This window comes from Ascaphus truei, chromosome 12 (genome assembly GCF_040206685.1).
Source record: "Ascaphus truei isolate aAscTru1 chromosome 12, aAscTru1.hap1, whole genome shotgun sequence".
NCBI classification, from domain to species: Eukaryota; Metazoa; Chordata; class Amphibia; order Anura; family Ascaphidae; genus Ascaphus; species Ascaphus truei.
Window position 1 is genome coordinate 40,057,718 of NC_134494.1, and position 26,037 is coordinate 40,083,754.

Genomic DNA, 26,037 nt, shown 5'->3' on the forward strand with positions numbered 1-26,037 from the left:
AAGGTGAATTTCAGCAGAGCCCCTTGGCTTGTGTTGGTCCCGGGGGACTCTTTACCCCCCTTCTCTGCCAGAGGGGCCAGCAAAGCAAAGGGATTAAAACAGCGCAATGGAAAACTCGCCGCCAAGGTAACTTATATAGGGGTTTTGGAGTCACGGGTTACGGTTAAGGATTTTGGGGTATGAGCTGAGATTATGGGTTTTAGGGTAATAGGCTGCGCTTATACAGACGGCGACATTTGCGGCCATTGCGATAGTTTTAACTTGTTTGGAGATGTCGCTGCCTACAAGGCCAGTGACATCAGCAAAGGGGAAGCTCTCCGATTGTCTTACAGCCAATCACATGTGGAGACCGTCTCTCCAAAAATCAAATACCACTAACTACCAGATTTTTGGTTGCGCTGGCACTATAAGCATAAGGCTGCGCTTATAGTGACGGCTACGTCTACGGATGACGTCTCCCCTAGCCCAGCGAAAGTTGTAATTTGAGTTTGGGAGACGTCTCTAGCTACAAGGGGAGTGACAGAAGGCAGAGGGGTGGGGACAAGAGCAAGGAGGAAGGCTGAAACGGAGAGGAGTTGTAATTTCTGTTTGTATGCTGAATTTACAGTACTTTTACGTTAAATTACGGGAGAATTGACTATTTTAAAGTTGTTCATATAGAGTGTTTCACTTGACACACACAAACACACCCCACCCCCAACAGAAATCATGGGGCCCAGGACAAATGAAAGGAGCAGGATGTATTGGGGGGGGAGTGGGGTACATTTGTAGATGTATTGGGGGGAGTGGGGTATATTTGTAGATGTATTGGGGGGAGTGGGGTATATTTGTAGATGTATTGGGGGGAGTGGGGTATATTTGTAGATGTATTGGGGGGAGTGGGGCATATTTGTAGATGTATTGGGGGGGAGTGGGGCATATTTGTAGATGTATTGGGGGGGAGTGGGGCATATTTGTAGATGTATTGGGGGGGGAGTGGGGTATGTTTGTAGATGTATTGGGGGGTGGGGTGTGTTTTTGTATGTATTGGGGGGTTAAGTAAAAGTTACGCGCTAAAAAAATATTTCTATGGTAGGTGCGCTATGGGTTGGGGGGGGGGGGGGGGTCTGCTCCTTTCATTTGTCCTGGGCCCCATGATTTCTGTTGGCAGTTCTGATCTCACACACACACTCACATACACAATCCCCCCCACACACACACAATCCCCCACACACACACAATCCCCCCCCACACACACGCAATCCCCCCCCCACACACACACACACACACACAATACCCCCCACACACACTCACTCAATCTCACACACAATCCCACACACACACACACAATCTCATGCACAATCCCCCCCCACACACACAATCACGCACACACTCCCACAATCCCACTCACACATTCACACAATCCCACACAATCAATCACACACACAATCCCACACACACACACACAATCCCATCCCCCCCCCCTCCCTGCACTCACACACAGACACATTTCCCCTCTCCCTGCATCAGATCAGAAGTTATGTGATTAGTTACAGCCTGTACATGAGGACACCGTCTCTGTAAAAATCAAATTCTACTGACTACAGAGATTCATGTCTCTTCGTCGCTCCGTCGCCGTCGCCCCTACTATAAGCGCATGCTACAGATTCAATGCATTTGTTTTGAAGCGACGTCACCGTCGCCGGCACTATAAGCGCAGCCTAAGGCATTAAGGTTTAGCTTTTTAGGGTAAGATCTTAAGGCTAGGGATTTTAGGGTGAAAATTAGCGTTAACATTCAGAATTAATGCTAGCGTTTTAGGGTTGGGATTTAACGCTAGGGTTTTTTGGGGTGGAAGTTACCTTTGCGGCGAGTCGGCCAGCAGTGAATTCCCCATTGGCGGCTGATCGGTGGGGGGGACTTTTAAAGCGATTATCCCAGTTCTGTCTTTACACCGGCGCGAGGTTTGGGATTAGGAAGATTCATTCACCGTAGGCTTTCCTTGATGTAATTGAACTAACGACATACCTCTGGATTATCCGCATGGTGATTCAATTAATACATGCCCCGCGCCCCCCTAATAAAAAAACCTCTTGCTTTTCAGTGTACTGCAGGTTCCTTTTAAATGCAATTAAATGGTTAAAACATTGCTGTTTTTTGTTTTTACCCCTTTTAAGAGATATATTGTACAATCCAGCCACCTCCTTCTTTTTTTTTTTTAAACTATTGATTTGATCACAGAATTCAAACCGCGGATTGCTGGGGTGAATGGGACTATATTTAGTTTTGTTACTCCCCCCCCCCCCCCCCCATTTGTTACTGCGATACTTCCCAGTTTTGTTGCCGCTGTACCCCCCCTGTTTACGGGGAATCACAACGGTCACTGCATCTCACGGGGGTCACTCGGGCTCATAGGAAGGATGCAGCTCCTTAGTGAGCGGCCATTTCAATGGCAATGAGGGAACGGCGGTAATTAAACCGGTATCCCAGGAACCGCAGACCCCCTCCGGAGCCAGAAATAGTGCGCCCTCCTCATTCAGATAATGAACAAATAATAATGAACAATAGCTAAATTAGGTGGACGTCCTGCTTTAAATATTCCATGGAGTTTGGTGCTCCCCCCCCCCCCCTTTGCAGCAAACCCATTAGGTTGGGACATTAATAGACGGAGAGAATGTGGCGTGTATGGCATATTACGGGTTTCCCCCTCCATGCCATAAAGCAGCAATCCCCCCAGAAGCTGCAATGAGTTTAACTCCTATAATGTTAGTGTGTCTCCGCTTGAGTATGGTCTGTGTGTTGGGTTTTTTCGGGCTCCGGGGAGAACACCATTTTAGGCTCCCAGACACTTGATATTTCAAATGCTTACATTCTTTCCCCCCCCCGTCCCCCCCGTCCCCCACCGAACATATGCATCGGATTCTTAAAATAAAAACCGCGTTGGAAAGGAACGAGAAGAGAGCTCTAAAAATATAGCATAATAAAACGCCCCGAAAAAAAAGGCCATGAGTGTGGGCTGCAGCTCTAACAAACACTGTTTTAAAGGAATTCCTAAACCCAGCGGCACTTAAAACAAAAAAGTCTTTTTTTTTTTTTTTTAATAAATATATGCAGCCTTTGGTTACCTTTATTGAAAACTAATTACCTAAGCTGCCGAACGATTAGTTCTCCCATAATCGATCAGGAAAGATCCTGCTTCCCAGGGTTCACTAAATGGCTGCCTTCCAGTCAGTGTAATTCAGCAGCTACAATGTATTCTTACATTACTAAGGTATTGTTGTTACAGTTTGCAGCTCAAACTGCTGGGAATATTGGCAACATAGATCACAAACAGGAAAGTGTTGCAAAGATCTTGCACTGCTGGGGAGGTGGGCTGAAGCCTGCTATAGAAATCCAAGCATGCTTATTATATTAAAGCTAATTAAAAATGGCATTGAGTTGAATTAAAAATAAAAAAATGCAGTAAGTATTATCTAATACTACAGAACTGCTTTATTTAAAAAACAAAGCACGTGTAGGACAGTGCTTGGTGTGCTCCTTTAAAAAGCTATTTATCCACATAATATATTTAGCACAAACCACATGGGTTATTACAATGAAATGCTGAATTGAAAAGGTGAGAAGGAGCTGCAGAAACTAGGACTTTAGACCTAGAGGACACATTCTCTCCCGTAAAGATGATGTAGCTGATTTTTGTTTTTTTTTGCACCTGTCCATGATTTTGTGCTGTGTGGACCCTCCTCACTGCACCCCCTCCAATCCAGCGCCCCCCTCCCCAGCAGTGCACCAAATCCTAGGCGGGGACACAAAAATCCAAAGGCGCAGAGGAGACCGGAGCAGAGCGCAGGGGGTGCCGAGGGGGGACAGCCAGGGACGCGCAGAGGAGACAGGAGCAGAGCACAGGTGGGTGCCAGGGGGGGCAGCCAGGGAAAGGGGGGAGGCAGGGACGCGCAGAGGATGCTGCTAGGTGACGTCATATTGCTGTGGTCTTTGTAGCACCTGCGTTGGAATAAGAGGACCAGTTGGGTGCATCATTGCGACAGGTAACCCATCCATCCCCTGCACCTAGCACCCATCCCCTGCGCCTAGCACCCATCCCCTGCGCCTAGCACCCATTCTCCGACTGCGCAAATGTGCTGTAACCTGCCCGGGGGCGTCTGATCCTCCCCTCCCTGCCCCCTCTCACCTTTCTCAGGAGACCTGGCACTCATTCTGACCACACACACACAATATTGATTTATTTTGGAAGATGTTACATCCCTTTTTGTTGCTGCGCTGAACCTGGATAGTGCAGACACAGGGGTGTATGAGCATGTTTAGATTAAATACATAGGGGGACACACACACACACACACACGTACGTTTATTACAATGTGTTGCCCCCGTTTTGTCTATTGCCTGGTCCCACTGATCTAATACATCCCTCAACATCCTTTTTGTACACTGAGACACAACAGTGTGTGTGTGTGTGTGTGTATGTGTATATATACACATTTATTTGTGTGTGTGTGTGTGTGTGTGTGTGTGTGTGTGTGTGTGTGTGTGTGATATATATATATATATATAAATATATATGTGTGTGTATATATGTATATGTGTGTGTGTGTGTATGTAGATAGATAGATAGAATGTACTCTCACTCACTCACTCACTCTTTGGATTAGAAGGCTGAAAATGAATACAAACAAGGGGTTATGCTTAATTCACGAGCTGGAGACAAGACATGTGTGTGAAGCCTTTTTCAAGTTCAGAGGGGACAGCTCTATATACAGGTACCTCAGCCTCAGGTTCCATTCTCAATCATTGCAGTTAGTTATAAGAGGAGATTTAGGATCCTCCCTATCTACATCGCACATTAATAACCCCCCCCCCCCCCCTTCTGCTTTCCAGCTCACATTATCTCACAGATCTCCTATTACTTATCACACTCTTATTCATAAGTAACATTACAGTGGATTATCTGTGCAAAAAATATACAAGGGGAATATGTGGGCAGTGTGATAATGCGTCTGCGGTGAACACAATGTGTTTGCGTGTAAAGGCTTCTGAACACTATCGGTAGCAGCTGGGCTCGGTGACCACAGATATCATTTCTGTTTTTCTGTAAGTGACGCTGCCCAATATTCACAGCAGCAGCCACTCTGTATGGTCCGCCGTAGCCGAGCATATGCGAATAAAGCATGAAAACGTGCAGAACACGATTGCAGTTTGTGTTTGCCCACAGAGACCACAACAGAATCATGTCTGCAATAGTTATGGCTTCAGCTTTGTGTAGTATGAAGTAAGTAGGAATTGCCGTGTTAGTCCAGCTGCGATAGTGCAGAGTAACCGAGTACTTCAGTATCAGGCGATACCATTTTTATTTGGACTAACAATAGATATTATAGGATCAGCTTTCCAGCGTTCTCACTTCCTCAGGTCAGCGATACTGAAGAACTCATTTACTCTGCTTTGTGTAGTGAAAAGATTGCAATGGTTTAGTTTTAGATATAGGTAGATATAGGGAAGTGGGTGCCCCAAAGCGTCCGGAATATATGCAGTCCTATATCAGTGATATTAGTACACACTCTGGAGTAATGCTCTATTAAGGAGCGGGTGTGGGTTTATAGCATTAGTGAATCACCAGTCAGTTGATAATAAAGTGTCTCCTGAAGTGAACCAGCAAGATGAAAAAATCAATCCACTTGTAGTTAACTCATTGGAGCCAAACTAAATTAAAACTGGTATTGAACACACTATTTCAATAATCAAAAAATAAAGCTGATTTCTTGCCACTCCTGGGCCTCCGCGAGTCCCTGATAGCGCGTCCAGCCGCTGATGTGAAGATCCAACATAGAAAAAAGAGAACAGCAGCGCAAGGCCAGGGAGCCAAGTGGTTAAACATAAATGAATTTATTGATCAAATAAACATCACCTACGGGGGTAGTGCCACCCTCCTACGCGTTTCGGACGTGGACATGCGGTTCTTTAACAAGGGGTAAGATTCCTATACTCCTTGTTAAAGGACTGCACGTCCGAAACGCGTAGGAGGGTGGCACTACCCGTGTAGGTGATGTTTATTTGATCAATAAATTCATTTATGTTTAACCACTTGGCTCCCTGGCCTTGCGCTGCTGTTCCCTTTTCTCTACGTTAGTTTTAGATATAGAAATACTTGGTGTAATCTCTCGGGGGCCAGGGATTTCCTTTCCTCTTGTCCCATTTTTGTTTGTTGCACTTATTGTATTAATATTCTCTGCGTACACTGTTAGCGATATGTAAACAAAAATATACATCCGCTATCGCAACCTCAACGGCGGAGTAACTAGCGCACACTAGCGCAACGTCCACATACCGCTGCACACTGGAGAATATTGCCCATTCAGGACCAGTGGAGACCAGCACCAGAAATACGGATTTACACCGTTTGTTTTTAGCACCCCAGAGCATTATGTGGGGTACAACATGGCGCATTTGTTCCCCCCCCCTCTGCCCTCCCCCCTCCCCCCTCACTACTATTCTGCCCAATGGGCTGGCAGTAAGCCCTGGTATTAAAGGCTTGCCAGTAGTTGGTATGGGGTTTTCCCATTCACCTTTGGTACTGCACTTGAGTGACAGCAGGGGGTGGTACATCCTGTTGTAGCTGGGACAACGGGGTGCCCACCTCCTGGCTGTACTTAAGGGCAGGACCACCCTACATTTTGAGGTTTTTCCTTCCCCCTGAGGAAGGAAGGTCACACGACTGGGAGCCTGAGAATGGGGCCTTCCCATGTGCTTTTCCCTATGGGGAAGAGTGAGTGTGGACCTTACCTTTGCCTCTGCTAGGGAGGTGGGGGAAGAGCTAGGACAGCTGCGGGTGCCCTTGGCCTGTAGTGACGGTCCAGGGACCATCTTCAGTGATTGCTGACCTGACAGACTGCTGTGTTCCTGTTACTGCAGAGTGTAGTAATAAACCCGTTCCTGTTTTGCAATATAACTCCTGCCTGGTGCGTGACCTTACTGGGTGGAGAGGTAATAAGTTCTACCATGGGAGATCACCTTCAGTTCCTGGAGCCTACGGCAGATGGAGGCGCTGCACTGCTAAGGAGATATGTGGGGTATGAACCCCAGAAGCCTGTTCCTGTGTCCCCACTACCATCCACAGACGATTCAGCCCTCCTGTTACCAGCAGCTATATGCACCATACACCCTGTTATCGCCCCTATCTGCGATTGGGTGGGGGAAACACTGTTACATATATATATATATATATATATATATATATATATATATATATATATATATATATTTTAAGTGCTTTTTCTCATTTCTTGAAGAATCTGTTTGCAAAAAGAACCAGAGTAACTTTACCCGTTTCTACTACATAACTGGCTTTTTTTCTTTCACACGTGGTGGACTTTTAAACACATTTTCTCTCATGCTTGTAAGTTACATTCTTGTCTGGGACACCAGCTGTGCGATTGTGAGTTAATCACCTTGCCACCTAATCGTGCCTAATGAGGACATGCTTAAATGATGTGTACTTCAATGGATGATTTCTGGCTAAATATCTTCAACTGCTGTCCAGCATTATTCTTGTGATACCGGACTCCGGTCATCGAGTATCAGAACAGGATACAGTATAACCAGCCTGAAAGACAGCCAGTCATGGAGTTACTGATTCTCCGGTAATACACCTTCCGGGCAAATTTCTGTCGCATTCCAGAACGCAGATCATCAAACCAACACACGAACAGTGGCAAAATGAGAACGTAATTAGGGCTTCAACTCAGTGGGTGTAATGACAGCTATCCATAAATATGAAACACGGGAACAGCTCAATGAGATTGCTATTTGTTTATCTACTGATAAATAGAATTGAGCATGCCCAATGTAAATAAGATGGTAAAAAGGGCAATTTGTGTGTGATCTTGTTGTTTTGTCTTCAGATGATGCGTTTCTATTCCAGGTAAACGTGTCCTTCGTATTAATGAGTTAATGAGAGATCAGGCAAGAACGCAGTTTGTTTATTTCATAGTATCTTGCCCTCCATATATCTTTCTTGTGCAAATATGACAGCAGCTGCTGGCTTTCCTGGTTTAACCGCGCGAAATGCTACGGCTTGGCATTCCTGCTGCATTTAATGAAAATGATTAAACTGCTCAGCAGGGAGAAACCACACGCAAAGCCCGGTGATCACAGCACTGCCAGGATACACGCATGTCCTGGTGATCACAGCACTGCCAGGATACACGCATGTCCTGGTGATCACAGCACTGCCAGGATACACGCATGTCCTGGTGATCACAGCACTGCCAGGATACACGCATGTCCTGGTGATCACAGCAATGCCAGGATACACGCATGTCCTGGTGATCACAGCACTGCCAGGATACACGCAAAGCCCGGTGATCACAGCACTGCCACGATACACGCATGGCCTGGTGATCAAAGCACTGCCAGAATACACGCATGTCCTGGTGATCACAGCACTGCCAGGATACACGCATGTCCTGGTGATCACAGCACTGCCAGGATACACGCATGTCCTGGTGATCACAGCACTGCCAGGATACACACAAAGCCTGGTGATCACAGCACTGCCAGGATACATGCAAAGCCCGGTGATCACAGCACTGCCAGGATACACGCAAAGCCCGGTGATCACAGCACTGCCAGGATACAAGCAAAGCCTGGTGATCACAGCACTGCCAGGATACACGCAAAGCCTGGTGATCACAGCACTGCCAGGATACATGCAAAGCCCGGTGATCACAGCACTGCCAGGATACACGCAAAGCCCGGTGATCACAGCACTGCCAGGATACACGTATGTCCTGGTGATCACAGCACTGCCAGGATACACGCAAAGCCCGGTGATCACAGCACTGCCAGGATACACGTATGTCCTGGTGATCACAGCACTGCCAGGATACACGCATGGCCCGGTGATCACAGCACTGCCAGGATACACGCATGGCCCGGTGATCACAGCACTGCCAGGATACACGCATGTCCTGGTGATCACAGCACTGCCAGGATACACGCATGTCCTGGTGATCACAGCACTGCCAGGATACACGCATGTCCTGGTGATCACAGCACTGCCAGGATACACGCATGTCCTGGTGATCACAGCACTGCCAGGATACACGCATGTCCTGGTGATCACAGCACTGCCAGGATACACGCATGTCCTGGTGATCACAGCACTGCCAGGATACACGCATGTCCTGGTGATCACAGCACTGCCAGGATACACGCAAAGCCCGGTGATCACAGCACTGCCAGGATACACGCATGGCCTGGTGATCACAGCACTGCCAGAATACACGCATGTCCTGGTGATCACAGCACTGCCAGGATACACGCATGTCCTGGTGATCACAGCACTGCCAGGATACACGCATGTCCTGGTGATCACAGCACTGCCAGGATACACACAAAGCCTGGTGATCACAGCACTGCCAGGATACATGCAAAGCCCGGTGATCACAGCACTGCCAGGATACACGCATGTCCTGGTGATCACAGCACTGCCAGGATACACACAAAGCCTGGTGATCACAGCACTGCCAGGATACACGCAAAGCCCGGTGATCACAGCACTGCCAGGATACACGCAAAGCCTGGTGATCACAGCACTGCCAGGATACACGCAAAGCCTGGTGATCACAGCACTGCCAGGATACATGCAAAGCCCGGTGATCACAGCACTGCCAGGATACACGCAAAGCCCGGTGATCACAGCACTGCCAGGATACACGTATGTCCTGGTGATCACAGCACTGCCAGGATACACGCAAAGCCCGGTGATCACAGCACTGCCAGGATACACGCATGGCCCGGTGATCACAGCACTGCCAGGATACACGCAAAGCCCGGTGATCACAGCACTGCCAGGATACACGCATGTCCCGGTGATCACAGCACTGCCAGGATACACGCATGTCCTGGTGATCACAGCACTGCCAGGATACACGCATGTCCTGGTGATCACAGCACTGCCAGGATACACGCATGTCCTGGTGATCACAGCACTGCCAGGATACACGCATGTCCTGGTGATCACAGCACTGCCAGGATACACGCATGTCCTGGTGATCACAGCACTGCCAGGATACACGCATGTCCTGGTGATCACAGCACTGCCAGGATACACGCAAAGCCCGGTGATCACAGCACTGCCAGGATACACGCATGTCCCGGTGATCACAGCACTGCCAGGATACACACATGTCCTGGTGATCACAGCACTGCCAGGATACACGCATGTCCTGGTGATCACAGCACTGCCAGGATACACGCATGTCCTGGTGATCACAGCACTGCCAGGATACACGCATGTCCTGGTGATCAAAGCACTGCCAGGATACACGCAAAGCCCGGTGATCACAGCACTGCCAGGATACACGCATGGCCGTGTGATCACAGCACTGCCAGGATACACGCATGTCCTGGTGATCACAGCACTGCCAGGACACACGCATGTCCCGGTGATCACAGCACTGCCAGGATACACGCATGTCCTGGTGATCACAGCACTGCCAGGATACACGCATGTCCTGGTGATCACAGCACTGCCAGGATACACGCATGTCCTGGTGATCACAGCACTGCCAGGATACACACAAAGCCTGGTGATCACAGCACTGCCAGGATACACGCAAAGCCCGGTGATCACAGCACTGCCAGGATACACGCAAAGCCCGGTGATCACAGCACTGCCAGGATACACGCAAAGCCTGGTGATCACAGCACTGCCAGGATACACGCAAAGCCTGGTGATCACAGCACTGCCAGGATACATGCAAAGCCCGGTGATCACAGCACTGCCAGGATACACGCAAAGCCCGGTGATCACAGCACTGCCAGGATACACGTATGTCCTGGTGATCACAGCACTGCCAGGATACACGCAAAGCCCGGTGATCACAGCACTGCCAGGATACACGCATGGCCCGGTGATCACAGCACTGCCAGGATACACGCAAAGCCCGGTGATCACAGCACTGCCAGGATACACGCATGTCCCGGTGATCACAGCACTGCCAGGATACACACATGTCCTGGTGATCACAGCACTGCCAGGATACACGCATGTCCTGGTGATCACAGCACTGCCAGGATACACGCATGTCCTGGTGATCACAGCACTGCCAGGATACACGCATGTCCTGGTGATCACAGCACTGCCAGGATACACGCAAAGCCCGGTGATCACAGCACTGCCAGGATACACGCATGGCCTGGTGATCACAGCACTGCCAGGATACACGCATATCCTGGTGATCACGGCACTGCCAGGATACACGCAAAGCCTGGTGATCACAGCACTGCCAGGATACACGCAAAGCCCGGTGATCACAGCACTGCCAGGATACACGCATGTCCCGGTGATCACAGCACTGCCAGGATACACACATGTCCTGGTGATCACAGCACTGCCAGGATACACGCATGTCCTGGTGATCACAGCACTGCCAGGATACACGCATGTCCTGGTGATCACAGCACTGCCAGGATACACGCATGTCCTGGTGATCAAAGCACTGCCAGGATACACGCAAAGCCCGGTGATCACAGCACTGCCAGGATACACGCATGGCCGTGTGATCACAGCACTGCCAGGATACACGCATGTCCTGGTGATCACAGCACTGCCAGGACACACGCATGTCCCGGTGATCACAGCACTGCCAGGATACACGCAAAGCCCGGTGATCACAGCACTGCCAGGATACACGCATGTCCTGGTGATCAGAGCACTGCCAGGATACACGCATGGCCTGGTGATCACAGCACTGCCAGGATACACGCATGGCCTGGTGATCACAGCACTGCCAGGATACACGCATGTCCTGGTGATCACAGCACTGCCAGGATACACGCATGTCCTGGTGATCACAGCACTGCCAGGATACACGCAAAGCCCGGTGATCACAGCACTGCCAGGATACACGCATGACCTTGTGATCACAGCACTGCCAGGATACACGCATGTCCTGGTGATCACAGCACTGCCAGGATACACGCATGTCCTTGTGATCACAGCACTGTCAGGATACACGCATGGCCTGGTGATCACAGCACTGCCAGGATACACGCAAAGCCTGGTGATCACAGCACTGCCAGGATACACGCATGTCCTGGTGATCACAGCACTGCCAGGATACACGTATGTCCTGGTGATCACAGCACTGCCAGGATTCACACAAAGCCTGGTGATCACAGCACTGCCAGGATACACGTATGGCCTGGTGATCACAGCACTGCCAGGATACACGTATGTCCTGGTGATCACAGCACTGCCAGGATACACGCATGTCCTGGTGATCACAGCACTGCCAGGATACACGCATGTCCTGGTGATCACAGCACTGCCAGGATACACGCATGTCCTGGTGATCACAGCTCTGCCAGGATACACGCAAAGCCCAGTGATCACAGCACTGCCAGGATACATGCATGGCCTTGTGATCACAGCACTGCCAGGATACACGTATGTCCTGGTGATCACAGCACTGCCAGGATACACGCAAAGCCCGGTGATCACAGCACTGCCAGGATACACGCATGGCCTGGTGATCAAAGCACTGCCAGGATACACGCATGGCCTGGTGATCACAGCACTGCCAGGATACACGCATGTCCTGGTGATCACAGCACTGCCAGGATACACGCAAAGCCCGGTGATCACAGCACTGCCAGGATACACGCATGTCCTGGTGATCACAGCACTGCCAGGATACACGCAAAGCCTGGTGATCACAGCTCTGCCAGGATACACACAAAGCCTGGTGATCACAGCACTGCCAGGATACACACATGGCCTGGTGATCACAGCACTGCCAGGATACACGCATGTCCTGGTGATCACAGCACTGCCAGGATACACGGATGTCCTGGTGATCACAGCACTGCCAGGATACACGCATGTCCTGGTGATCACAGCACTGCCAGGATACACGCATGTCCTGGTGATCACATCACTGCCAGGATACACGCAAGGCCGGTGATCACAGCACTGCCAGGATACACGCATGTCCTGGTGATCACAGCACTGCCAGGATACATGCATGGCCTGGTGATCACAGCACTGCCAGGATACACGCATGGCCCGGTGATCACAGCACTGCCAGGATACACGCATGTCCTGGTGATCACAGCACTGCCAGGATACACGCATGGCCTGGTGATCACAGCACTGCCAGGAGGATACACGCATGTCCTGGTGATCACAGCACTGCCAGGATACACGCATGTCCTGGTGATCAGAGCACTGCCAGGATTCACGCAAAGCCCGGTGATCACAGCACTGCCAGGATACACGCATGGCCTTGTGATCACAGCACTGCCAGGATACACGCATGTCCTGGTGATCACAGCACTGCCAGGATACACGCAAGGCTGGTGATCACAGCACTGCCAGGATACACGCATGGCCTGGTGATCACAGCACTGCCAGGATACACGCATGGCCTGGTGATCACAGCACTGCCAGGATACACGCATGGCCCGGTGATCACAGCACTGCCAGGACACACGCATGTCCTGGTGATCACAGCACTGCCAGGATACACGCATGGCCTGGTGATCACAGCACTGCCAAGAGGATACACGCATGTCCTGGTGATCACAGCACTGCCAGGATACCCGCATGTCCTGATGATCAGAGCACTGCCAGGATACACGCATGTCCTGGTGATCACAGCACTGCCAGGATACACACATGGCCTGGTGATCACAGCACTGCCAGGATACACGCATGTCCTGGTGATCACAGCACTGCCAGGATACACGCATGTCCTGGTGATCACAGCACTGCCAGGATACACGCATGGCCTGGTGATCACAGCACTTCCAGGATACATGCAAGGCCCGGTGATCACAGCACTGCCAGGATACACGCATGGCCTGGGGATCACAGCACTGCCAGGATACACGCATGGCCTTGTGATCACAGCACTGCCAGGATACACGCATGGCCTGGTTATCACAGCACTGCCAGGATACACGCATGGCCTGGTGATCACAGCACTGCCAGGATACACGCATGTCCTGGTGATCACAGCACTGCCAGGATACACGCATGGCCTGGTGATCACAGCACTGCCAGGATACACGCATGTCCTGGTGAAAACAGCACTGCCAGGATACACGCATGTCCTGGTGATCACAGCACTGCCAGGAGGATACACGCATGGCCTGGTGATCACAGCACTGCCAGGAGGAAACACGCATGGCCTGGTGATCACAGCACTGCTAGGAGGATACACGCATGTCCTGGTGATCACAGCACTGCCAGGATACACGCATGGCCTGGTGATCACAGCACTGCCAGGAGGATACACGCATGGCCTGGTGATCACAGCACTGCCAGGAGGAAACACGCATGGCCTGGTGATCACAGCACTGCTAGGAGGATACACGCATGTCCTGGTGATCACAGCACTGCCAGGATACACGCATGGCCTGATGATCACAGCACTGCTAGGAGGATACACGCATGGCCTGGTGATCACAGCACTGCCAGGATACACGCATGGCCTGGTGATCACAGCACTGCCAGGATACACGCATGGCCTGGTGATCACAGCACTGCCAGGATACACGCATGTCCTGGTGAAAACAGCACTGCCAGGATACACGCATGTCCTGGTGATCACACCACTGCCAGGAGGATACACGCATGGCCTGGTGATCACAGCACTGCCAGGAGGAAACACGCATGTCCTGGTGATCACAGCACTGCCAGGATACACGCATGGCCTGGTGATCACAGCACTGCCAGGAGGATACACGCATGGCCTGGTGATCACAGCACTGCCAGGAGGAAACACGCATGGCCTGGTGATCACAGCACTGCTAGGAGGATACACGCATGTCCTGGTGATCACAGCACTGCCAGGATACACGCATGGCCTGGTGATCAAAGCACTGCTAGGAGGATACACGCATGGCCTGGTGATCACAGCACTGCCAGGATACACGCATGGCCTGGTGATCACAGCACTGCCAGGATACACGCATGACCTGTGCTGCATACATATTGCAGGGTATTGCTGTTGTATGAAAATGTTTCACAGTATTCTAACACGAACATTACTTTGCTTGTGTTCAGGTGCGGAGGATATTCAGCATGTATAATAGCATCAGGTGTAATGTAACTGATGATGGGGACATCATGCATTGCACGATGAACCGCAGTAGAAAAGGTATTTGCCACCTGATTAAATGGTGACAGTCAGGTTCATGGTGTGAAAATCTCTGTGTCTAAACCATTTGGGGAAATAAACCCACATTCTCCCTGGTGCAATAAACTACTACATGTTTTTTTTCTTTTTAACCCTTTTTCTATCCAGGAGACCTGTAATTCAATGCTTTGCACAATATGTTATCGCTTTGCACATTATTATATAGCTTTGCATATTATTACATTAGTTTGCAATGCATGCAGGCCCACCTGGCAGTGAAACAGTTAATGTATTTATGCGTGTCTTTATTTATATAGCGCCATAAATGTACATAGCGCTTCACAGCAGTACTACACGTGACACTCATATAAATAACAAATACAGCAGGGCCCCGCTTCTCGGCGCTTCGCTTTTTGGCGATACGACGGCACCGAGAGGGGGGCCGCCATCTTTGATTCTCAGTCGCGCATGCGCAGAATGGGCGGTTGCGCCCGGCGCGCATGCGCAGACCATAGGCCACGCATGCGCAGAACAGCGAAAACGCCGTTCTGTGCATGCACAGAACGGAAAATCCCCGGATCCGCTATACGGCGATTTTCACTATACGGCGGGCCCCTGGAACGGAACCCACCGGATACCCGGGGCCCCTGGAACGGAACCCACCGGATACCCGGGGCCCCTGCTGTAATACAAATAACACATAATGAGAATAAGTGCGTCAGACATAAGTAACATTTAGGAAGAGGAGTACCCGCCCCGAAGAGCTTACAATCCAATTGGTAGGAAGGACGTACAGAGACAGTAGGAGGGCGTTCTGGTAAGTGCGCCTGCAGGGGGCCAAGCTTTATGTATGAGATGTATAGTATCAGCCACGGTGCTACTCGTATGCTTCGTTATGCAGGTGTGCACAAGAAAGATAAATAGCCCCTGATAGATGTGTGCTGAGTATCACGGACAGCACGGCGTACACTGTCCAGTTTTTATATACAAAGACAATGTTCCTTATTGAGTCAGATGAGCTCACTTGTTGTTAACCCTTTAATTCTCTGAATAATACATATATACACATATATATATATATATATATATATATATATATATATATATATATATATATATATATATTACATTTCCCTGTATTTCTGGGCACCTGTGAAAATTGGGTGAATCAAAGTCTGCATTCTGGACCATCTGAGACTTTTCTATGATCCCAATAATACCGGGACACAAAGCACACACCATTTGGCTATTATGGGTAAGAAAAGGGAACAAATCAGGTTTAGGACGTCCCTGGATAAGAAGTGACTTCACCAGTGTCATTTGCATGTCTGTGGGCGGCAGTTTACACCTGTGACCTGTAACATCGGGGTTAATCGGCCGTTCCCAACCTTTTTTACATTGCACCCTTGCCAGAAAATATATTTGTTCCGGAAACCCCATAGCTAATTAATGTTATTGCTGTCTCAGCAGACTATTGCTAACAAACTGTGTGACCCATCCCAAGCAGTATAGTGTCCTGAGCTCGTGGGGGGAGGAGCACACGCTTAATAATCGGCTTTTCATGTCTCTGCTACCAGAAGTATCGGAGGATAAACTCCAGATGGACAGAGGACATAGGCTTCCTAGACCTAGAAGCCTGGACCCAGCAAAGACACGAGATGTGATCACACGTCTACACTACTTCCGTACCAAAGAGGAGATACTGAGAGCTGCTAGATCCACCCCAAAGATAGAGCAAGATAATGTCCAACTTCTTATCTTTCCGTATTTGGCCCAAATCACGCTGAATAAGTGAAGAATGTACGCGCAGATCACCAATACACTGCGGAACAATAAAATCCGCTATCGCTGGGGTTTCCCGTGCAAGTTACTGTTTACCTACCAAGAAACAATATATATTCTTCTTTCACCAGAAGAGGGCAAAGATAAACTGAGACCATTTAACTCACGGTTGAGGTGAGGCGGCGGCCGGGTGTAGGGTGTCAGGCGGGTGAAGGTGAGGAGCGGCGGTTGAGGTGAGGCTGCGGCCGGGTGTAGAGTTTCAGGCGGGGGGGGGGGGCGGGTGGAGGTGAGGAGCGCCGGTTGAGGTGTGGCGGAAGCCGGGTGTAGGGTGTCAGGCGGGGGGGGCGGGTGGAGCTGAGGAGCAGCGGTTGAGGTGAGGTGGCGGCCGGGTGTAGGGTGTCAGACGGGGGGGCGTGAGGAGGGGCGGGTGGTGTTTGTCAGGCGGCGGGGCGTTGAGGAGCGGCGAGTGGGTGTAGGGTGTCAGGCGGGGGGTGGGTGGAGGTGATTAGCGGCGGGTGGTGTGTGTCAGGCGGCGGGGCGTTGAGGTGAGGAGCGGCGGGTGGGTGGTGTGTGTCAGGCGGCGGGGCATTGAGGTGCGGTGGTTGAGGCGAGGCGGCGGGGCGGGTGGAGGTGAGGAGCGGCAGGTGGTCTGTGTCAGGCGACGGGGGGGGAGGAGGCAGTTATGCGGCGGTGGAGGGCGCGTGGGCGGCGGTTGTCCCACTCGTGCTGGAGGGTGTGAGGCGGTGGGGCGGGTGGAGGGTATGAGGCACAGCGGATGGAGGGTATGAGCGGCGGGTGGAGTGTGTGAGGCGGCACGGCAGTCCCGCTAGGGTTGGTTTCCACTGATGTGGGTTTAGGGAGTTCGCTGCATGGCGTGTGTCTCTCGGTCAGAGGGGCACGCGGTGTGAGGAGGCTGAGGGTGAGGGCGTGTGTAGTCCTGTTGTTTGTGACGTCTCCCCACCCCGCCAGCCAATCAGAGCGTGAGCCACCGCGAACCAATCAGCAACAACCCACAGACAAACAATTGTTCAGTTTTATATATATAGATAAACATGCTATACTTCACCCAAACGGCCATAGTGAAAACAAACAGCTCTTTGTCTGATCCTTTCCCAATATTAAATGGAACCAGACTGGAGTGTCCGCTGTCCCCTTTGCTGTTTGCCTTGGCCATAGAACCATTAGCCTGCCGGATAAGAATGAATCCCAATATTACGGGTATTTCTGTTGGAGGAATTCAAGATAGCTCTTTTTGCGGATTATATACTATTGACGCTCTCAAAACCTCTTACTTCACTCCCTAATCTTTTCCAAGTTTTATCGGAATTCGGTTCTCTTTCAGGTTATAAAATTAATCATTCCAAATCTATGGCCCTTAGTGTAAATATTCCTAAGGAAATGGTAAAACTACTCCAACTTAATTTCAACTTCAAATGGAATCCGAACCACATTAAATATTATGGGGTCCTAATAACAAACGATTACTCAACTCTATATAACACACGTTTTAAACCCTTCTTCGATCAAATAGCAAAAGATCTGACCACTTGGAATCCATATATAATATCCTGGTTTGGGAGGATAGCCACTATCAAAATGAATATTTTACCTAGACTCCTTTTAATTCTTCCAAACTCTCCCAGTTAAAATCTGCCAAAAAGACCTAAATAATATTCAAAAGAAAATACTGACATTTGTATGGCAAAATAGACGTCCCAGAGTCCGCAAAGACATTCTTTTATAAATCTCAGTTAGAAGGAGGCTTAGCCCTCCCAAATCTACAAAAGTATTACAGAGCTGTACAATTAGGGCAACTCATTAGCTGGAATTCAAACCCAACCGACAAAAGATGGGTCAAACTAGAAGAACTGATCTGCTCCCCATTTAAAATTAAGAATCTCCTCTGGCTTAATAAACAATCCAGACCATCTGAGATTTACAAGAAACCGGAGATATTTTATGCCCGTAATCTCTGGGACTCCCTTAAATCTAGGTTCCAATTAACTGGTATCCCATCCCTTATGCAACCCCTGTTTTCAGACCCCTCTCTTCCTTTTTACACAGGTAATCAGCAATCCAACCCATGGGTCCAAAAAGGACTCCTAAGAGTTAATGATATTCTTATCCATGGGAAAGTCCCTTTATTTGCCTCATTACAAATTCCCTCCTCTGAATTTTTCAGATTTCTCCAGGTTAGACACTATATCCAATATATCTACAACCCAAACCGACCCCATGCTCTAACCTTATATGAGGACTGGTGTCTGCACCAGCCCCTTACAAAGGGCATTATTTCCAGAATATACCATAGTCCGACTCCCATCAAAAGTAGCCAAACCCCTGATAACTATATGGTGTCCTGGGAAAATGAGCTAAACATCAGTTTGGATCTTGATATTTGGAAAGATATCTGGGAAGCTGCCTCTAAAAATTCATTGTTCGTCGTGATTAAGGAGAATATTTACAAGTTAATATTTAGATGGTATAGGACTCCTGCTGGGTTACACTCTTTTCTCCTAGGTGTTTCCCCATTGCGTTGGCGTGGTTGTGGTGAAATGGGGAATATACTGCATATATTCTGGTCATGTCCCCAAATTCAACAAACATGGAGGGAAGTGTTCGCCCTAGTACACAGGATCCTGTATATCTATTGCTAGGAAAACCAATGGCCAATTATAGCAAAAAAAGAAGCTAAAGTCGTCTCCCAAATTTTAAACGCACCTAAGTACACAATCGCCAAGAATTGGAAACAACCTTCTCCCCCATCTCCAACAGGGATAAACAACAAAATCTGGCATATAGTTTACATGGAAAAACTCTCCGTTTACCTGAATGGTTCCACGTCACTATTTTCGGAGATTTGGGCTCCTTGGTTTCGCCATGCAGGTAAATCCCCGTATTTAGTGTAACAGTGTTTCCCCCACCCCGTGGGAGATTTGGGCTCCTTGGTTTCGCCATGCAGGTAAATCCCCGTATTTAGTGTAACAGTGTTTCCCCCACCCCGTGGGAGATTTGGGCTCCTTGGTTTCGACATGCAGGTACATCCCCGTATTTAAACTAGAGTGATCTATGTTGTATTTAAACAGTTGCTCACTATGTTATATTGTTACAAATGCTGTCCCCTTCCCCCCTTCCCCGATCCCCCCTCCCTTCTGTGATATCACCTGATCCTATGTATCATTGTATTACCCCACCCATCCCTTTTTTTCTTCTTTTTATGTACCCTTTTCTTTATTTCTGAAAAACTAAATCAATAAAAAAAATGGAAGTAATAAAAAAAAAAAAAAAATCTTAGCATGTAACGATTAATTTTTTTACGAGAATGTATTTCAAAGATGTTTCCCTTTCTGTTCCGTTAAGTGTATCCTCGAAACGGAAGAGCCGACACCTCGCAGGTGTTTACACAAAGTGATTTAATCCACAGGAATCGACGTTTCGCTCATTAAAACACTGACCGCTGCCAGGATAAAGAGATCTTGCCAAAGGTCAGTGTTCATGACCGAAGCGGTGAATCCTGTGGATTCAATCACTTTGTAATACCGACCTCTGGCGTGCGGGCTCTTTCCTTCAATATCGAGGATACTCTTAACATATCCGTCTAACCGCGGCAGGATGATTTCTGGCACCCGAGGAAAACTGATATTATATCATAAAATTGTAATAAAATGGTTCCATAGAGCGTTGCCTCGTCTAGCAGGTTTATGCTATGATATCTGCCATTGTATAGCCAATTTTAATGGTCCCGAGACCATCAGGGCATTATGATAGGTAGCTCTGACTACTGAATAATTAAGGGTTTATCTGTTGTCTCAGGAGAATGTTCATTTCTTCTATTGTTTCTGTTTTCTCTTTTAGCCACAATGGTTCCCTTGAACAGTCCAGTCCTGCTTGGATTGTTGGCTCAGCTTTTGCTCACCTACCCAGTAGCTCTTGGCACAGATTTCCGCTCTGCGTTCTCTGTGGCCCGTACCAACAGCATGGAGGGGGGTGCCGTCATAGTCATCACGTTCGACAAGGTTTATGTGAACATTGGAGGGGACTTTGACCCCAAAGTTGGGATGTTTAGTTGTCGGATCCCTGGGGCTTATTACTTCTCCTTCACTATTGGGAAGTTCCCCAAGAAGAACCTGTCCGTGATGCTGATGAAGAACAGGAATGAAGTTCAGGTGATTGCCTATGATGAACATCACCACAAAGAGAAGAAAGTGGCCAGCCAGAGTGCCATGCTCCAGTTGGATTATGGCGACACTGTTTGGCTCCGTCTTCATGGAGATCCCAAATACGCTATATACAGCAATGTTGGGCCATACACCACCTTCAATGGATACCTCATTTACCCAGACACCTCCGCATACTTTCAGAGCAGCAGTGACTCCAACAAGCTTCAGAACTCCCAAGTTGTGCAAGGTTCCAGAGAGCAATCCTCAGAGCAGAATGAGGTGTACAAGGAGAATGCGATGTCCTCTGACCAGCCAGCATTAAACAGAGATCCTAGGTCTGCTTTTTCTGTTGCTCGTACCCAAAGCCTTATTGGCACGGAGGATAGGCAGACACAGCATCAGCCCATCACCTTCGACACAGAGTTTGTAAATATTGGGAAGGATTTCAACCTGTCCACGGGGGAATTCCGGTGCCGAGTGGCAGGAGCCTATTACTTCTCTTTCACCGTCGGGAAAATGCCTTCCAAGACCATGTCAGTCAAGCTGATGAAGAATCAAAATGAAGTCCAAGCAATGATTTACGATGACAGTCACTCCAAGAAGAGAGAGATGCAGAGTCAGAGTGTGATGCTGTCTCTGCATTCCGGGGAAACAGTCTGGCTCTACAGCCACAGGCATGATGGGTACGGTGTCTACAGCAACCACGGCAAGTACATCACTTTTACAGGGTTCCTGGTGTACCCAGAGGAGAACCCCAAGCAGCACGTGTCCGTCACAAACCAGAAATCAGAGCTGCTTTTCACAGAGATGTGAGGGAAGAGGTACAGGACCTGTAAAACTCCCTGCCCAGGATATGTAAATCTGCACTCTGCATTCGTATGTCAGTGAGCATGTTATAATTGTGTGTCTGTCACTAACTCTGCATGTTCCTTTCCTGGGGGGGGGGGGGAGTGACAAAAACATCGTCATTGTCTGTAACTCATACTGAAGAGAGAAGCGTACAGTGACAGGGGGGTGGGGTGGGGATGTATTTCATTGATATGGCACTGTACAGTATAAAGGGGAACATTACACACCATGTAGATGTGATGTAACACTATGGGAAAAAAATTAAATCTTTTTTTTTTATACCAGCGAGTGTTATTTTTAGATGGCATTAAACATGTATATTTATGCAAACGAGGGTCATTTATTTCTCAGATTTTAAATTAGTCACTTGCTATCAGGTTATTTCTGACTAGAAGTTAATTAAAACCGCTAATGAATGCTTAATATAGCTCTTAAATTCTTGCATCAGGAGTGATCATCAAGGGTCACTAATTAGATCTTGTTGCTGTGTTCAATGTCACGTCTACACCAAGCTGTCAGTGGAGAACATGTCAAATGTTTCAGGGGTATGTGCTAGTCCTCATCAGACATTGTGATAATGAGGTTGCAGAAACCTGTATTATTGGCTCCAGATCACACCGCTCTGACTTCAAAGGGTTTCTAACTCTCTGGGAAGGAAGCAAAACACAGGTCCAACCTTTATCCGTATATTAACTTGCGAAACAACCTCAGGCTTAGCAGTGCTGAGAACATCCCGTACAGTACTATTGCAATGTGTACAATTAAAAGTCTTATATTTCCAAGACTGCACATGCAATGCTGACATTCCTTATTTTCAAATTGGGTGCAGACACGCCAAGAGAAGGTCCTATCGGGCATCCGAACACGCCAAAACAAGGTCCTATCGGGCATCCGAACACGCCAAAACAAGGTCCTATCGGGCATCCGAACACGCCAAAACAAGATCCTATCGGGCATCCGAACACGCCAAAACAAGGTCCTATCGGGCATCCGAACACGCCAAAACAAGATCCTATCGGGCATCCGAACACGCCAAGAGAAGGTCCTATCGGGCATCCGAACACGCCAAAACAAGATCCTATCGGGCATCCGAACACGCCAAAACAAGGTCCTATCGGGCATCCGAACACGCCAAAACAAGGTCCTATCGGGCATCCGAACACGCCAAAACAAGGTCCTATCGGGCATCCGAACACGCCAAAACAAGATCCTATCGGGCATCCGAACACGCCAAGTCAAGATCCTATCGGGCATCCGAACACGCCAAGACAAGATCCTATCGAGCATCCGAACACGCCAAGACAAGATCCTATCGAGCATCCGAACACGCCAAAACAAGATCCTATCGAGCATCTGAACACGAAAAGAGAAGATCCTATCGAGCATCCGAACACAAAAAGAGAAGATCCTATCGAGCATCCGAACACGCCAAGAGAAGATCCTATCGAGCATCTGAACACGCCAAGTCAAGATCCTATCGGGCATCCGAACACGCCAAGAGAAGATCCTATCGAGCATCCGAACACGCCAAGAGAAGATCCTATCGAGCATCCGAACACGCCAAGAGAAGATCCTATCGAGCATCCGAACACGAAAAGAGAAGATCCTATCGAGCATCCGAACACGAAAAGAGAAGATCCTATCGAGCATCCGAACACGCCAAGACAAGATCCTATCGGGCATCCGAACACGCCAAAACAAGATCCTATCGAGCATCTGAACACGAAAAGAGAAGATCCTATCGAGCATCCGAACACGCCAAGTCAAGATCCTATCGGGCATCCGAACACGCCAAGACAAGATCCTATCGAGCATCCGAACACGCCAAGAGAAGATCCTATCGAGCATCCGAACACACCAAGACAAGATCCTATCGAGCATCCGAACACGCCAAGTCAAGATCCTATCGGGCATCCGAACACGCCAAGTCAAGATCCTATCGAGCATCCGAACACGCCAAGAGAAGATCCTATCGAGCATCCGAACACACCAAGACAAGATCCTATCGAGCATCCGAACACGCCAAGAGAAGATCCTATCGAGCATCCGAACACGCCAAGACAAGGTCCTATCGAGCATCCGAACACGCCAAGAGAAGATCCTATCGAGCATCCGAACACACCAAGACAAGGTCCTATCGAGCATCCGAACACGCCAAGACAAGATCCTATCGAGCATCCGAACACGCCAAGACAAGGTCCTATCGAGCATCTGAACACGCCAAGAAAAGATCCTATCGAGCATCCGAACACAAAAAGAGAAGATCCTATCGAGCATCTGAACACGCCAAGAGAAGATCCTATCGAGCATCCGAACACGCCAAGAGAAGATCCTATCGAGCATCCGAACACGCCAAGAGAAGATCCTATCGAGCATCCGGACAGGCCAAGACAAGGTCCTATCGAGCATCTGAACACGCCAAGAGAAGACCCTATCGAGCATCCGAACACGCCAAGAGAAGATCCTATCGAGCATCCGAACACGCCAAGAGAAGATCCTATCGAGCATCCGAACACGCCAAGAGAAGATCCTATCGAGCATCCGAACACGCCAAGAGAAGATCCTATCGAGCATCCGAACACGAAAAGAGAAGATCCTATCGAGCATCCGAACACGAAAAGAGAAGATCCTATCGAGCATCCGAACACGCCAAGACAAGATCCTATCGGGCATCCGAACACGCCAAAACAAGATCCTATCGAGCATCTGAACACGAAAAGAGAAGATCCTATCGAGCATCCGAACACGCCAAGTCAAGATCCTATCGGGCATCCGAACACGCCAAGACAAGATCCTATCGAGCATCCGAACACGCCAAGAGAAGATCCTATCGAGCATCCGAACACACCAAGACAAGATCCTATCGAGCATCCGAACACGCCAAGTCAAGATCCTATCGGGCATCCGAACACGCCAAGTCAAGATCCTATCGAGCATCCGAACACGCCAAGAGAAGATCCTATCGAGCATCCGAACACACCAAGACAAGATCCTATCGAGCATCCGAACACGCCAAGAGAAGATCCTATCGAGCATCCGAACACGCCAAGACAAGGTCCTATCGAGCATCCGAACACGCCAAGAGAAGATCCTATCGAGCATCCGAACACGTCAAGAGAAGATCCTATCGGGCATCCGAACACGCCAAAACAAGATCCTATCGAGCATCTGAACACGCCAAGACAAGGTCCTATCGAGCATCCGAACACGCCAAGACAAGATCCTATCGAGCATCCGAACACGCCAAGACAAGGTCCTATCGAGCATCTGAACACGCCAAGAAAAGATCCTATCGAGCATCCGAACACAAAAAGAGAAGATCCTATCGAGCATCTGAACACGCCAAGAGAAGATCCTATCGAGCATCCGAACACGCCAAGAGAAGATCCTATCGAGCATCCGAACACGCCAAGAGAAGACCCTATCGAGCATCCGGACAGGCCAAGACAAGGTCCTATCGAGCATCTGAACACGCCAAGAGAAGACCCTATCGAGCATCCGAACACGCCAAGAGAAGATCCTATCGAGCATCCGAACACGCCAAGAGAAGATCCTATCGAGCATCCGAACACGCCAAGAGAAGATCCTATCGAGCATCCGAACACGCCAAGAGAAGATCCTATCGAGCATCCGAACACGCCAAGAGAAGATCCTATCGAGCATCCGAACACGCCAAGAGAAGATCCTATCGAGCATCCGAACACGCCAAGAGAAGATCCTATCGAGCATCCGAACAGGCTCCTTATTTTAAATGTAGAGAAACTGCAGAGTGGGATTATTACATGCAATCTGGTTGATGTTTGTCCTGAGATCTCTACTCTTGTAAAATGACATGTATGACGCACACATGATCTGGCTGTCAGGGGCAAGTGCAAAACGTACAAGTTGTTCATCTTTCATCGTTATGTGCACACTTGCCCCTTTGATACACCCCTTTGAATGATGTGCAGCAGATTAACACACAAGCAGCTGTGTGATTAATAGTATATAGCCCATGGATAGCAAACTCCTGTCCTCAAGGTTCACCAACAGGTCAGGTTCAGTCTACAACCGAGCCACTGACTGAGCCACCTGTGCTGAAGCTGGGATATCCTGAAAACCTGACCTGTTGG

The 26,037-nt window shown here is 49.1% G+C and overlaps 1 protein-coding gene across 5 annotated transcripts; it reads left to right on the top strand.

Moving 5' to 3' along the window:
* Window positions 1-2,308: 2,308 nt before the first annotated feature.
* C1QTNF4 (C1q and TNF related 4) lies at window positions 2,309-22,808 on the top strand. 5 transcript variants are annotated; one of them, XR_012787610.1, is made up of 2 exons: window positions 2,309-3,882; window positions 16,712-17,063. XR_012787610.1 is itself a non-coding variant. In XM_075567428.1 (2 exons), exon 2 carries the CDS (start codon window positions 20,777-20,779, stop codon window positions 21,887-21,889), a length of 1,113 nt encoding a protein of 370 aa, XP_075423543.1. In that variant the 5' UTR covers window positions 3,499-3,882; window positions 20,772-20,776; the 3' UTR covers window positions 21,890-22,807. The 5 variants fall into 5 exon arrangements, 4 of the variants coding, with proteins under 4 accessions (XP_075423543.1, XP_075423544.1, XP_075423542.1 ...); XM_075567428.1 differs by lacking the exon at window positions 16,712-17,063 and adding an exon at window positions 20,772-22,807 and having other exon boundaries at window positions 3,499-3,882; XM_075567429.1 differs by lacking the exons at window positions 2,309-3,882; window positions 16,712-17,063 and adding exons at window positions 3,894-4,022; window positions 20,772-22,807.
* Window positions 22,809-26,037: the final 3,229 nt, after the last annotated feature.